The sequence below is a fragment of the Artemia franciscana genome, chromosome 18, assembly GCF_032884065.1.
Source record: "Artemia franciscana chromosome 18, ASM3288406v1, whole genome shotgun sequence".
Classification (NCBI taxonomy): domain Eukaryota; kingdom Metazoa; phylum Arthropoda; class Branchiopoda; order Anostraca; family Artemiidae; genus Artemia; species Artemia franciscana.
This window is the reverse complement of record NC_088880.1, coordinates 10,648,241-10,664,347: the sequence shown is the minus strand read 5'-3', so window position 1 is coordinate 10,664,347 and position 16,107 is coordinate 10,648,241. Positions and strand designations below refer to the sequence as shown.

The following is a 16,107-nucleotide window of genomic DNA, read 5'->3' as shown; positions in this document are numbered from 1 at the left end:
TCAAGGTAAATAAAGTAAGCTTAAAAAATAATATTGGAAATCAAGTCTCATGATAACAACAGTGTGGGGCCTAAAAGTCCGAGCTACTGACCATAGCAAGAAAAGTGATAGAATAGTACAGGCACGTACGCAAGAATTTTTTTTCGGGGGGGGGGGGGGGGCAAAACCTTCGAAACAGCAGATATAAAGTAGCACTTTTTTTCCATTTAGTAATGCAAAAAGTACGTCTATCGGAAAATAGAGATTAACTTTAATCTGTAGTATTGTTCCACTGGAATCTTCGGTTCCAGTGGTCGCAGAGGGATGGGGAGGGATGCATTTCGTAGCCCGAGCTCCAACTAAGAAACCTGCCAAATTTCATCCCCCTCCGACTTTTCCTTCATGGGGAAAATCTGGCCGAAAGTTTCGACCCGTCAACCCCAGCCCCCCTTTAACGTTGTCCGGTTACAGTTAATTCACAAGTTAAGGTCCCCTAGGGCCCAGGAGCTTATCCGCGAAATTTCAGCTCGATCCGGTAACTACTTCCCTGTAGGCTTGATGGAAGCAAGTTAAAAGAACCATTTAAATTGATTTCCTAATTGAAGCCGTTGGTGAAATTTTCTATTGTAATAACTTGTTTGATAACAAGCATAACAGCAGCTTGGCGCAGCGGAAGCGCGCTGGGCCCATCAACCGGAGGCGGGTGGGTAAAAACCACTAGCTGCTAAATTTTTAATTAAGCTGCTAAACTATTAAAATTATCAAAATTAGATAATTTTGTCAGTTTGAATTTATTGATACAGAAAGCGAGAACCATGGATTGTAGAAAAACGTACAGAAATAATATGAAAAAAACTTCGTTTTCTTAAAGAGTTAAAGAGGCTGCGTCCCAAAGTCGAACCTTAAAACGTACAGGAATTAGGAGAGGCAGTATTGTATTAGAGAGGCAGTATTCCAGTATTGTAGCGGATGGGGGGAAGAAGACTGAAGCCTCATAAGTACGTTTTAGGCACCTTTTTTCATTTAGTAATGCAAAAAGCACGTATATCGGAAAATACAGATCAAATTTAATCTGTAGTATTGTAGCGGATGGGGGGGGGGGGGAAGAAGACTGAAGCCTCATAAGTACGTTTTAGGCTCAGGTTATGTTCATAGTGATTTTTAACCAGTGATTAATCTATTATATCCCACTGAAAGGGAAATTTTAGGGTTAACATTACAATATGGGTGCTGTGGAGGGTAGTTCTTCTATTGCAAAAATGTAGATTTTAATGAAAAATGATGGTTTCCAAAAGTGATCCATTAAAAGCTGTACTTTATCCTGAAAAGGGGGAATAAAAGCCCTAATATCAAGGATAATTCTATTTTGCTGTGGAAAGCAAACTCTCTTCACAAAAAAAAATAATAGTACAATTGCTAATTACTTCAAAGAGGGTAAAAAGTTAGACAGAAAATGGGTTAATAATTAGGCAGTGACTTGACCGGATAATTGCATGCTGTAAAATCCCCCAAAAAAGACTTTACACATGTATCTAGATTCTTAATAAATGTCCTACTTTTGCCAGAAATCCCAAGAAACCATGGGGAAATTAAACATTTCACAACATTTCGTGGGGGGACCGGACCCAAAGGCCCCCCCTGCGTTCGTGCCAGTATAGTGGTTACATGAGGATATATTTGCAAGGCCTGCAAATACAAAGAAGTATGGATTAGATTTTATGTTGGATTTAAATTTGAACCTGAGCCTCTATAAAGTGGCAACAAAACTTAATTTGAGTAAAAATTACCTCATGATTTGGTGGGGCTTAAACTACTGAGCTGCTGATTGTAGCAAAGAGAGTAAGCAATGAATGGTAGCAAAACATGCAATATGAAATATTGAGGTGTAAATATGAGAATTGTTGACTATACGGCTATACCTTTTAACCTTATTGGAGTATGATATGCATCAGGTTAAAGTAGGATAAAGAAGTATGATATAATATACAGCGTATTGAACAGCGCATACAGCGCATTAGTTAAAAACTAATGTATTTTTTTTGCAGCAGTTGGAAAGTGAAATTGGTGTGAAAAGGTAATTTTGTCTTGTGCCTGGTTATCAATACTTTGGAATGGATCTTTACTTGCACTAATTGCTTGATTTTAGTTGGTATCTACCAATGGTGGTGTTTTATCCTGCACGTTCTTAATAAGAATAATTGAGTGTATTCATAAAAGCAACGTATCATTAATACCCAGAGGCTGTAGTATGTAAGAGACTTAACACAATGCTGCGTTAAAAAAAAAAAAAAAAAAAATCAGAAGAGAGGAAGGAGAAAAAAAATACGAAAGAAGCTTTACTTACTCAGCCGCATATGTATAAAAAAAAAAAAAAAAAAAAAATCAGAAGAGAGGAAGTAGAAAAAAAATACGAAAGAAGCTTTACTTACTCAGCCGCATATGTATAAAAAAAAAAAAAAAAAATTAAAATCAGAAGAGAGGAAGGAGAAAAAAAATACGAAAGAAGCTTTACTTACTCAGCCGCATATGTATAAAAAAAAAAAAAAAAAATTAAAATCAGAAGAGAGGAAGGAGAAAAAAAAATACGAAAGAAGCTTTACTTACTCAGCCGCATATGTATATAAAAAAAAAAAAAAAATCAGAAGAGAGGAAGGAGAAAAAAAATACGAAAGAAGCTTTACTTACTCAGCCGCATATGTATAAAAAAAAAAAAAAAAAAAAAAATTAAAATCAGAAGAGAGGAAGGAGAAAAAAAATACGAAAGAAGCTTTACTTACTCAGCCGCATATGTATATAAAAAAAAAAAAAAAATTAAAATCAGAAGAGAGGAAGGAGAAAAAAAATACGAAAGAAGCTTTACTTACTCAGCCGCAGACCCCCAAACCCGCTGTGTAGCAGACCCGCTACACAGAAATGTGAAAATGTCTAAAAAAAGACACTGCCAGTCAACCCAAAAAACTAAAATAATAACTTGAACGTATGAGACCGACGCCTCAAATTCATAAAGTTCGAAACAACGCAATTTGCGAATTCCGATAAAACGTTGCATGAATTTAAGTCACTTGGTAAAGAAACCCAATACTGGATCTTGGTTTTAGCTAAAATTTAATCCGTTATTCACAAGTTGTACCCCTGTTTACGCAATTGCCAATGAAATATGTACAACCATGCAATGTTCATTCGTTTGGAAACAGTTCTTTAATTTAGTTGCTATTTTTCCCTCGAAATTTTCCTTATCCGAAAATTTTCTGTTGTTGTATATGGCGTATTTCGTTGTTTTAAATCTGCTACAGTCGGTTACTCATTCGATGGTTGCCTTGGATTTTAAATTTTTATCCTCTCTCTTCCTTTTTTTGTTGGTGCTAGGTGTCCCCCCCCCTAGTGAAAATGCCCGCCCTCAATATTTCCCCGTTGATTAATTTCGGGTGTTCATTAGAAAGAAATTGAAAGTTCTACTCACCTTTTCAAGGCGGAGGCAACGCGATAGCGTTGAATATAGTAAAAAGCCATAAGGCTACAGTGTGTTGTTATCATAATTTTTTTTTTCAAAGGCACTTCATATGGAAGGGTTGGACATATAAACTTTGAACTGGGCTCGAATCCAATTGCAAATTAAAGATTATTTTGTCCTTTTAAGAGTAAAAGGTACTCAGAGGGCAACCAGACCCCCCTCCACTGCACTAGACTCTTTTTTCTCCAGATGCATCTGACCAAAATTTGAGAGAACCATTTTGTTCAAAATAGTTCAAAGGCCAAAAAACTATGCCTAAAGGGTTGAAAAAATCCCCACAGCCCCCGAGGGGTGAGCCGTAAGTTGTAAAAGTTGCTCATTGTTACCATATAAGGTTTTTTTTTTTTATTAAGAAAAGAGGGCATGTTTGACCTTGGATCTCCAAGAAGGCTTGGAGTATTAAGGTAAAACTTTATGGAACTTTTGAGAGGGATGCTCTCAAAAGGAGACAAAAGGAGAGGGAGACACAATCAAGTTACGCTTCGTTCTTGTTTGTCGTAAAAGAAAATATCAGCAATATCTAAGGAACAACTGATAGTGTTAGGTTGAAGTTTTCAATGTACGTTTAGGAGAAGTTGAAAAGAGATTGGAGGGAAACCTACACCCCTCCCTCCCTAAGTCCTTTTTCAGATGCGTTCAACCAAAACTTTGACATAACCATTTCGTTCAACATAGTTCAAAGGCAAAAAACGTTGAAAATTCTCCCCCAGGTAATTCCTTTTTTCCCTCAGAAAACTCCCTTGGGGAAAATATCCGCAAGTTTACCAATGACAAATTTCCCAATCAACAATAGATTGCAAAACATATAGCCCTTTTTTCCACGGGCTCTGGGGGGATTATGTTATCCCCGGAGGCATATTTATTGGACCCCTCAATTTTGATGAACCAAATGGGCAAACCAAAATTTCATTCGGATGTCTTTGGGGAAACGGGGGCAGAGAAAGGAAGCTAGCTGTCCTCCATTCTGTTAGGTCACTTAAAAGATCACTTAAACTTTCAATTTTTGTTTGAATGAGCAATATTCCGATTTTCTAGGACCCTTATTTCAGTACGATTCCCCCCCCCCCCAAAAAAAAAAAAAACAATAAAAACAACAACAAACAAACAGAAAACAACACACATCACTGATCTTTAAACAACGACAAAAAGCACTCTGCCTTTTTATCATAAAAACAACAAACCTATGATTATTTTTATTTTAAAACTCTAGTTTTAAAGATCCAGTTTCATTGTATTTTTTTTGCGTTTAAACACGTAGTTTGCTGAGAACGGTTCTTGGACATAGAGCCAAAATATTCTTAAGGTTTAAACAGATTTCACTGTCTTAAGTAAATTCTTTGTTGATTACTTATCGTTGTTTTTATCCAAAATACACAATTGTAAATCTCTGTAAGATTCAACGTAATGCTCTGTAAGATTCAATCTAACCAATTCCAATCCTCATTTTTCATTTTTACTGCCTTTGGTATTATTAACTAATAAGCTAAATTCGATAACATATTTCATCTTTAAAAATTAAATAGTTACAAACTTATGATAATTTTGATATCCAGTACAACCAAAGAATGCATAACTGATCGTGGAGGGTTTTTTTTATTCAAAATTTAATTTACAGCCCTTCCTAATTTTAAAGATATATATATATATATGGCTCTGTAAGATTCAATCTAACCAATTCCAATCCTCATTTTTCATTTTTACTGTCCTTGGTATTATTAACTAATAAGCTAAATTCGATAACATATTTCATCTTTAAAAATTAAATAGTGAGAAACTTATGATAATTTTGATATCCACTACAACCAAAGAATGCATAAACTAACAGTATATCGGATATAGATAATTCGGGATAATTCTACTAATATATCCTAATATTTTAGTGATTTTACATTAATTTAGTAGCGTAAGCTGATTATTAATTGAACTATATGGAATATTATTTTAGACACTGATCCATGTAGTTTTTTTATTATTTTTATTTTTTTGGCTAGTTTTGCTAGTTTCGCTTTTTTTTAGTTTTTTTTTCTCTAGAAGGGTATGAAACTTATAATCTATATCTAGAACTGGCAAAAATTACTATGTATATATTTTGTTGATTTAGCTGTATAAACTAGTTATTTGTAGGCACTGATATGTGCAGTATTTGCTTGCTTTAGTTTCTGTAAAGCCCTGGTCTTATAGATAGATTAAGATTAAAAGTAATAAGCGTTCAATTGTTGTACTTAGAGGTATTACACTCGGCCTTCGCCCTCTCCGTCACCAACCAATTGTAAATATGCTTAAGACTGACATTACACCACTGCCATCTAGCTCTGTGACTAATAGAATACCCAAACAATGCTAAGAGCTTTTGAATATATATATATGTATATATATATATATATATATATATATATATATATATATATATATATATATATATATATATATATATATATATATATATATATATATATATATATATATATATATATATATCTATAGATATATATATATATATATATATATATATATATATAGATAAACATAGTGCTTCTAAGGCTTCTATTTTGCTGGGACGAATAAAACCAAAAAACTAGTGGTTTAGAAATATTCTGGCCTAACAATTCTATTTTCCTAATTAGACTATTTGTCTCAATTCTAAAAAAAGAGCCTGGCGTCTTTGTGCCTTCCAATCTTTTGGTCACTTAAAAAGAGGTATTACAATCGGCCTTCGCCCTCTCCGTCACGAACCAATTTTAAATATGCTTAAGACTGTACACATCCGTGATCTTTCTTCTGGTAAAAAATGAAAAATTCTACATTTTTGCTGATGGAAGCTTGAATTCCCTACAGTATGGTCCTCTGATGTGCTGGATCTGAAACCGCAATTTTTATTAATTCTTCTATTTTGGGGGTGTTTTCCACCTTTTTGTTGAAAAACAGACGTTTTTTTAATGCTCTTGTCTTTTGATGGGTAAAAACTAAACTTAATGAATATTATATATTTGGAATCAGCATAAAAACCAATCCTTTTGATGCATCCGTTAATATCAAAATTCAGCTTTAGAGTTTTGGATGCTATTGAACCGAGTCGCGCCCTACCTACAGTTCGTTACCATGAACTGTTTGATTGAAACACTAATAGTCGTGAATAACATTTGCAAGGCTTTTTGGTTAATTTATCGAAAAAAATGCTCGAATCTCTATCCCAAAACATCCGACTATATTTTTACTATTACTATATTACTATTATGTATTTTATTATATATTTAACCATTATTATTATTATATACTAGCTGTTGGGATGGCGCTTCGCGCCACCCCAACACCTAGTTGTTGGGGCGCTTCGCGCCCCCCCAAGCCCCCCCGCGCGCGTAAGTCGTTACGTGCCATATTAGTTACGCGCCATTGTAGTTGTGTCCCTGTGTCCCACCTGTGAATATAGATAGATTTATATATGTGTTTCAAACTACGTAAAAATTGCGAATATACAACATTCTTGGCTTTCCCATTGTCTGTCCATATACAAAGCCGTATGTACTAATAATGACGTCATATGCAAACGCTCTTTTTACAAACAAACAAACATGCATACACACAACTCGTTTTTATATAGATAGATAGATAGATAGATACAATACAAATTAACTACGTAAAACTTGTGAATATACAACAGTCTTCGCTGTCCCATTGTCTGTGCGTATAAATAGATTGTCAGGTTTACCGACCCTCAAAGATGCAACATACAATTGTACATTGGTAAAGCAATCTGTATTAAGATCTATACCGCATTTTTCTAGTGATTGCCCTTGAGCTTTGTTGATGGTGGTTGCAAATGCTAATCGAATTGGGAATTGCAATCTTTTAAATTGAAAAAGCAGATCCGTTGGAATCATGGGAATGCGAGGAATAAGAACAGCCTCACCCTCATAAGGCCCTGTCAAGATTGTGGCCTCTATTAGGTTTTCCATTGTTTTTTTTTACGGCAAGTCGCGTGCCATTGCAAAGCTTTGGTGGGTTGATATTTCTTAAAAGTATTATTGGTACGCCTATTTTTAGTTGTAGCACGTGTGGTGGAAACCCTGAAGGATCTATGGAATTTAAAAATTCAGATGGATAATTAACCGCTTCATTTGGTTCCAAAATACAAATTAACTGCGTAAAACTTGCGAATATACAACATTCTTCGCTGTCCAATTGTCGCTGCATATAAATAGATTGTCAGGTTTACCGACCCTCGAACATGCAACGTACAATTGTCCATGGGAAAAACAATCAGTATTAAGATCTATACCACATTTTTCTAATGATTGACCTTGAGCTTTGTTAATGGTGATTGCAAATGCTAATCGAATTGGGAATTGCAATCTTTTAAATTGAAAAGGCAGATCCGTTGGAATCATGGGAATGCGAGGAATAAGAACAGCCTCACCCTCAAAAGGCCCTGTCAAGATTGTGGCCTCTATTAGGTATTCCATTTTTTTTTTTACGGCAAGTCGAGTGCCATTGCAAAGCTTTGGTGGGTTTATATTTCTTAAAAGTATTATTGGTACGCCTATTTTTAGTTGTAGCACGTGTGGTGGAAACCCTGAAAGATCTATGGAATTTAAAAATTCAGATGGATAATTAACCGCTTCATTTGGTTCCAAAACTGTGTCGACTGACTTGTAAAGGACTGCCTGGTCTCGAATCTTGGTCAAAACAATATTGTTGATTTCGTGGACATCTATATTTTTGGGTGCGAGAATCGCTCTTTCACTTAGCCATTTATTATTTTTATAATTTTTTAGAATATTCGGAAATACTTTTTCAATCAATTCATTTTTGGACGTCACTAAATTACAGAAATCAGCAGGTAGTTGTATACGTCCTGAAATTGAGTCTACTGGGAGCTTTCCGTTTCCCATTGCCAGCAATTGATCTGAAAATGTTTGACCAGAGTCATCGTTTTGCAATCGGACACGCATATTTGTAGTTAATTTTAATGCTTTTAAGTGTGCCCATAAATTAGAATTTTTCATGCAAGCATTCATTTCGTCTGCAGGAGTAGATCTAGGTATTATAGGTAATGTTTGCCTGAAATCTCCCGCAAGCAATATTAATGTGCTGCCAAAGGGTTTCGACTTCCCTCGCAAATCTTTCAAGCATTGATCCAGAGCCTCGAGCGATTTTTTGTGTGCCATTGTGCACTCATCCCAAATAATAAGTTTGCATTGCTGCAATACTTTACCCATCCCAGATGATTTGGAAATATTGCACGTGGGAGTTTCTGTAGAATGCAAGTTCAGAGGCAATTTCAAAGCGGAAAGAGCTGTTCTTCCACCAGGCAGCAATGTTGCGGCTATTCCGGACGACGCAATTGCCAACGCTATATCATTTTTTGATCGAATTGATGCCAGAATCAGTTTTATCACAAACGTTTTACCAGTACCTCCTGGCGCATCCAAAAAGAAAATTTCTCCAACGTTGTTATCGACACAATGCATTATCGTATCATAAATGTCTTTTTGTTCCGACGTTAACTTGGAAATGTTATTTTGTACATACGACAATAGATCACTCGTACTGTAACTTTGTTCACGATCCAATTCTACACATGTCGAAACAGCAGCGATACGGTTAGGTGAAGGCATTCCCAAATCCTGAAGAGGTTTGTTTGCCATGCGTACGCACAAATCTTCTATAACAACTAAAGTGTAGTTATAAATTTCTGATGTAAAATCAAAAGTCATATCTGACGTCTCTAACTGTTTTCGATGGAGTATATCTTCGGACATTTTTGACTTATATTTTTCCCATAACTCTGTAGGAGCTGATGGAGAGCAAGTTGTTAAAATGATGCCAAACAATGCACGAATTTGACTTGGGGTTGACGTTTCGCACGCGTCATTGATGCAGTTATCCCAGTGTTGGTCATTCTCCAATAAATTCAGAGCTTGGTATGCACTACGGTAAGTGTCATGTATAGTACCATTTACAGTCCTCAAATACTCAAAGGATGTCGGACCGGGTACATTCACCAAAAGCAGGCGTAGAAAGAAGCATTCATGTTGATTGGGGTGAACGGTGTAGAGTCTTCCTATCGTGGTATCTTTGAAGATGGTAGGTTGGCCGTCGACTGACTTACCCTGTTTTCGACGTTCAAATACTTTATTTTTAGTATTCCACGTGTAATACGAAGGCACTTCAGTAACACAGAAACATGACGTCACCTGATCCACAGACAGACAGACAGACAACTTATTTTTATATATATAGATATATTTATATATATTTATTATATATATGTAATATATATATATATATATATATATATATATATATATATATATATATATATATATATATATATATATATATATATATATATATATATATATATATATATATATATATATATATATATATATATATATATATATATATATATATATATATATATATATATATATATATATATATGTATATTTATATATTATATTATTATTATTTATTATTTACATAATTATATTTATTATTTATTTTATTATATTTATTATTTATTTTATTATATTTATTATTTATATTATATATATATATATATATATATATATATATATATATATATATATATATATATATATATATATTATATAAAGTATTATTACAAATTTTAGTGTAATATATTTTTACTAGTATAAAAGCCAATAAATTTTTATTATTGTTTTTTCTTGTTGGATTTCCAAATGAAGTGACCTAAGTAAGTTCATTAAATTGGTAATATTTTTCAATCCCTCCGTAGTTACAACTTGAAACTAATTACTAATCCCTCTTTATTAAGATAAGTTGATAAAGACAGTACGAATTGAGGCCAATTTTCAAGCAACCGTATTTTTTAGTTGATGTTCATGATATTTGTCACTAGTCGGTTTTCAAAGCTAGCTTTAATCAACTGGATATTCCATTAGAGTAAAGCTCTAATGGAATATCGCATGGCTTCACATTTGCGTTAAGCAGGTTTCAAGAAAAAAGGAAAAAAGACTATTTAATATCTGTCCCATAATATTCTAGTATTTTTGCTAGGGTGAAAACAGGGAGCTTTCCATTTGTTTTGAAAGGGATTTTTCTAGTCAATTACGTTTTTGTACTCTGATCTGCAGCCGAAACTTACCAGTTCGTGGTCCACGTAAAATTCTTTGGGATAGGTACCGTACTGAACTAAAATAAGATGAGCTCATAACTTCGTTTATCACTAATTCTGTTTAATACAATTTATTGCAAGACCTATAATTATGGTTGCAGTGTAACCGAAAACTCTTAGCTACTATTGCTATTACTACTAACAACTCACCGCATCACTAAGCTGCCTAAGGCCAACGCTGCTACGCACGCTCCTCTTCCATGCCAATCTATTTAACGCCTCCCTATTTACACCCTTGCAGGAAGCTCCTACTTTCCTTAAATCATTCTTTACGACATCCTCCTACCCCAACCACAGACGACCTGCTACCCGTTTAGCCCTAGGTGGTTGCCCGAAAAGACCAATCTTTAGCAATCGGTCATCCTTCACCCGTAGAACGTGCCCTAAATATGTCAGCCTTTCTCTCATTATAGCCCTAGAAAGCGGGATTGAATTGCATTTTTCGTACAGCCTACTGTTCGAAATACGGTCAGTCATTCGTGTACCAAAAACAATCCGTAGGCAATGTCCCTGAAAACATCTAGCAAATCTTCATCTGTTTTTCGGAGCACCCATGCTTCATAATCATTTTTGACCGCTGTTTTCATTGTAGCTTCCAATATTCTATTCTCGGTTTGCAGACTAATCTCCCTATTCTTCCAAACATTTTTCAAATGTGAAAAAACACTCTGGACCTGGCTATTCGATTTTTCACTTCTTCACTGCTCCCACCGTCTTAATTGATAATTCTAAGGTAAGTGAAGCTGTCCGCTTTGATCGATTTTTTCGTTAATCAGTGTCAACTTTTCATCTTCACTTATCCCTAGCCATAGTGATTTAGTCTTCTTAACATTAATTTTAAAACCTACTCTAGCACCATGAACTTGCAAAACCTCTATAAGTGCATTCATTTTGCTCATTATTTTATCTAGGATGCTTAAATCATCAGCATAATTTAAGTTCAGGAAATTTTTTCCTTCCCATTTGATTTCGCGTCCTCCCATTTTCTTTCCTATGCTCCTTGAGACAAAGTCCATCAAAATGATCCATGTAAATGGTGATAATTAAATAATTTTCTACATACAGAAACTAGGCTAATGTCCCTATAAGTACCATGCTCATTCGTGTCACATTTCTCATGCAGGTGTTCAAAAATGTTTTTTATCGCTAGGTACTTCTCCCTTTTGAAAAATCATATTCACTATCTTCAGTAACTTATTTCTAACCTCATAGACACCATATCTAATAAACTCATTTATCATATTATGGGCACCTAGGGCCTTGTTATTTTGCATATTATAGTTAATTCTTCCTTCATATCCATTGTGTCACAAAATTCTTCTTTTCATCCATATCTTCTTCTGTAACTATCCACGTTTAGTCCATACTCAATGCTCTGCCAATCTCTCTTTAACTTTTTCCTTATCACTAAATACGGCCCATGTTCCTGTCTTTAACTTGGACAAGTCCAGATTGATTACTTCCTCTCAATTTATTAACAAGCCAGTACAACATTTTACTATTGTGCCGTCTAGCATGAATAGGTCTGAGACAAATGGATTCAATAATACAAGCATCTTCGCCTTTCGGTGCAATTTACAGCAATTACTTATTTAAGAAGTCGACATCTTGCACATGCAACCCATTCGATCTTACGAATCAAACAAACTAACTTAAATAAAATTTTTCAGTTCGAGGTAGAGTCAGGGTGTACCACAGGCACTAAATATAAAAAAAAAATAATATAAATGGGGACTTTACTGTGAATTTGAGAAATTCAGAAATGGTCTATGATATTAGTTAGTCTGAAGGTTATGTATTGCCAGACAAAATTGTATTTCTCCGCATTTTTGCTTGTATAAGTATTATATAATCTGTTCTTTTACTAAAGAAACAAAAATCTAAATTTCTTGAATATTCATAGGTATTGAACCAGAGAAAACAGGATATATGAAACACTATGAAAAACGACTTGCAGAAGAGGAAAAGGCCAGAGTAAGGCTGAATTTATTAAAATTGCTCCCTCTCTCTCTTTTCCTTTTTTTCTCTATCTATCTCTCCCCCTTTTTTCTCTTTTTTCTCGTTGAGCTCGCTAGGGGAGGTCAAGTTGGTCCGAATAGGAATGCTTTTTCTCTCTTGATCTATCGATCTATCTCTCCCCCTCTCTTTCTTTCTTTCTCTTCTTTCTCGTTGAGCTCGTTACGGGAAGTCAATTTGGTCCAAATAAGAATGCTTCTTCTCTCTGTCTATCTATTTATCTCTCCCATTATCTTTCTTTCTCTCTCTTCTTTCTCGTTGAGCTAGTTAGGGGAAGTGAAGTTGGTCCAAATAGGAATGCTTTTTCTCTCTGTCTATCTATCTATATCTTCCCCCCCTCTTTCTTTCTCGTTGAACTCGTTAGGAGAATTCAAGTTGGCCCAAATAGGAATGTTTTTCTCTCTTTCTCTCTCTGTCTCTCTCCCCTCTCTTTCCTTCTCTCTCATCTTTCTCGTTGAGCTCGTTAGGGGAACCAGAATTGGTCCAAATAGGAATGCTTACGATACTAGTTTTGCTAAGAATTGTTTAGTTTTAATTGAACTGTATAATGATATATTTTCTGTTGCAGATGCAGCTTTTAAAACCCGTAGCTTTGCTGCTGCGTGCCTTCTTTTATTAAAGTCTCCGCTATGTTTAATGGCAAAACACTTTTTTTTTAGCTGTCCCATCTTCATTGGGCATACCCTATGAAACTGAAATTTAAGTTGTAATCCTTTTAGATTTGGTTTGTGAAACTAGAACCTGGTGTTTTTGTGTATTTATGCTTTATCATTCTGATATTTCCGTAGGGAGGTCAGAAATGTTGAAATTTTTGATGGGTGAGTGGAGAAGAGACTACAGGACAGTGGATTTTCATTCGTTTTTTAATGCATTTTAACTTTTGTGTTTATTTTTATAAACTTTATAAAAGGATATGTGCCAGCTGGGATGGAGGCACATCTCTTTCGCAAATTACGCCCTTTTAAATTTGCCTCTTTTTTTCTTGTCCTTTTGAAAAGCTCTCCCATCGGATGTTCTATTATATACACGTTGAAAGATCCTGATCATTCGCCACATACCTTTATGTCTATGACTACCTGTTATCAACATTAGGATATGGATTAAAAAAAGTCAATATTTGACCACCCTGGGTATATAAAGGCTTACTCACATTGAGACATAACTAATAACCTTTTTTAGCTTGTTTCAAATCCAGTGTGAAGCAACTAGCTTTTATTGAATCATCAAAGTTAGCTTGTTTCAGTGAAACGTTAGCCGATACTTACGTATTAAGCAAACAAAAAACGGGTTTTAATTTCGACAAAGCAGTGAACATAAAATAAAATATAAAAACAAAACTACACTTTAACTAAAAAAATTAAAAATAATTCGGCCCTACGTCCGGGAGCCTTTCTAAAAAAATAAATATAAATAAACACTACTAAACACACACACGCACAAAGAAAATTAGTAATAAATGAGCAAGAACAACTCACATCATAAAATTTTTTTTTTATTTTTTTGTTTGTTTAGTTTTTTTTTCTGTTGAGAAAGGCACCGAGATGTGGAGCCGAAGTATTCAGAATATTTAAAGTTTTTAGTTAAAGTGTAGTTTTGTTTCTATATTTTATTTTGTGTTCACTGCTTTATCGAAATTAAAACCCGTTTTTTCTTTGCTTAATTTTTCGTAAATGGAAAAGCAGTGTGGTCTAAGGAATTATTTATTTTCCCGACCCCACCGTACTTGGGAAGTTTGGTTAATCATAATCAAATATACCAAAATATGATGAGAATATAAGCCTTTAGTAACATAAATATGGAAACTACAACAGAGAAATATGGAAAGCAGTTCCCCCAGAACGCATTATATTAAATACCTAACCTACCTTAACCCTCTATATTGTAAATATTTAATTAAAATAGACCTGCATCGTAGTTTTTGTCACTGAGACTAAGCTGATTGTAACGGATTGCAGACAAACAAACTGGTATTTCTCAGATCAAACAGAGCAAACTTCTTGAGTGTTCTAGGGATAACGCATAAGTACCCATTTGCTAATAAAATAAAAACACAAAGTAGAAACAATAGGGAAAATCTTTTCAAAACAGCGCAAATCAAATCTGTGGATATTTTGGCCCTATACGAGAAGAAAAAAAAAATCCTAGAAAGAAAAAAAGAGTCCTGGTTAAACTTTGTTGGAGTAAGGATGCTAGGGCTGTTTAAAAAAATTCTTTTAAAAATATTATTAGTTTTAATTCTCAACTTTATATATATATATATATATATATATATATATATATATATATATATATATATATATATATATATATATATATATAAATAAGTTGTCTATGTGTTATGTATGTCGAGTGACGTCATGTCGTCATGAAGTTAGTTGTCGCCATGTTTGTTATGACGATGACGTCATTAAAAGTATTTAAGAAAATCGTTCAAAGACAAATTTTTAATTGTAAGAAGATTGTGGACGGAAAAATGTTTAATTGTAAAATGACTGAAGAACCTACAATGGCAACAGCCGAGGAAGCTGCTCAAAGAGTCTATGCCAAAAAACTTGCTGCTGATAGAGAAAGTAAGAAAAAAAAGCGTGCCGAGGAATCACAAGAACAGCAAGAAAACAGGCTTACGGCTAAAGAACGCAAAACCGTGCAGTTAGATGAAAATCCACCTGGACAGCGAGAGTCAAAACATATCAAAACTGAAAATGATAGCGATGATGATTGCGTTTGGGATTTTGACTTGGATAAGGTCATCAATGCCTACCAGATTTTAGTTAAAAAAACAAAGGTTCGGCGATATGTATTTACGTCTGAAAAATAAAGAAGAAAAAGAAAACTGAAAAAATAAAAAAGGTAAAAAACTAAAAAGAAAAAACACTCAAAGAGAAATTACAGGCAGGGACACAAATGACGACCGGGACAGAAGGAATATAAATGACGACCGGGACACTCTAAGAGAAATTACAGACTGGGATACCGGGACACAAATGACAACCGGGATACAGGGAATATAAATGACGACCAGGACACAGGTATTTAAGAAAATCGTTCAAAGACAAATTTTAATTGTAAGAACATTGTTGAAAGAGAAATTTCTAATTGTAAAATGACTGAAGAACCTACAATGGCAACAGCCGAGGAAGCTGCTCAAAACGAATGTATTCAAGCCGAAGTAGCTGAGTTGTTAAAGCGTTATGTTCCAGGTTCTAGGTCCGAGAGGTTCCAGTTTCGAACCTTGGCTTTAGCATTAATACAAAAGAAGAAAAAAAACTAAAAAGAAAATACTAAAAAAAACTAAAAAAGCTAAAAAACTAAAAAAACTAAAAAAAAAGGTAAAAAACTTAAAAAGAAAAAAAAGAAAAAAAGGTAAAAACTACAAAAAAAAAACTAAAAAGAAAAAAAAAACAATAAAAAAAATAAAAAAACTGAAAAATAAAGGAGA

At 34.2% G+C, this 16,107-nt stretch overlaps 1 protein-coding gene across 6 annotated transcripts in view; it reads left to right on the top strand.

Annotated features, from left to right (window-relative positions):
* Positions 1–16,107, top strand: part of LOC136038592 (histone-lysine N-methyltransferase PRDM9-like) — a 206,651-nt gene that overhangs the window by 11,110 nt on the left and 179,434 nt on the right. For 4 of the 6 annotated variants that reach the window (XM_065721794.1, XM_065721792.1, XM_065721797.1 and 1 more), the window contains exon 3: positions 12,556–12,626. In XM_065721794.1, the coding sequence (XP_065577866.1) occupies positions 12,556–12,626 (71 nt within the window). Of the gene's footprint in view, positions 1–2,024; positions 2,054–10,322; positions 11,386–12,555; positions 12,627–16,107 lie in introns of those variants that run through there. The other 2 variants (XM_065721795.1, XM_065721796.1) reach the window with 2 other exon arrangements.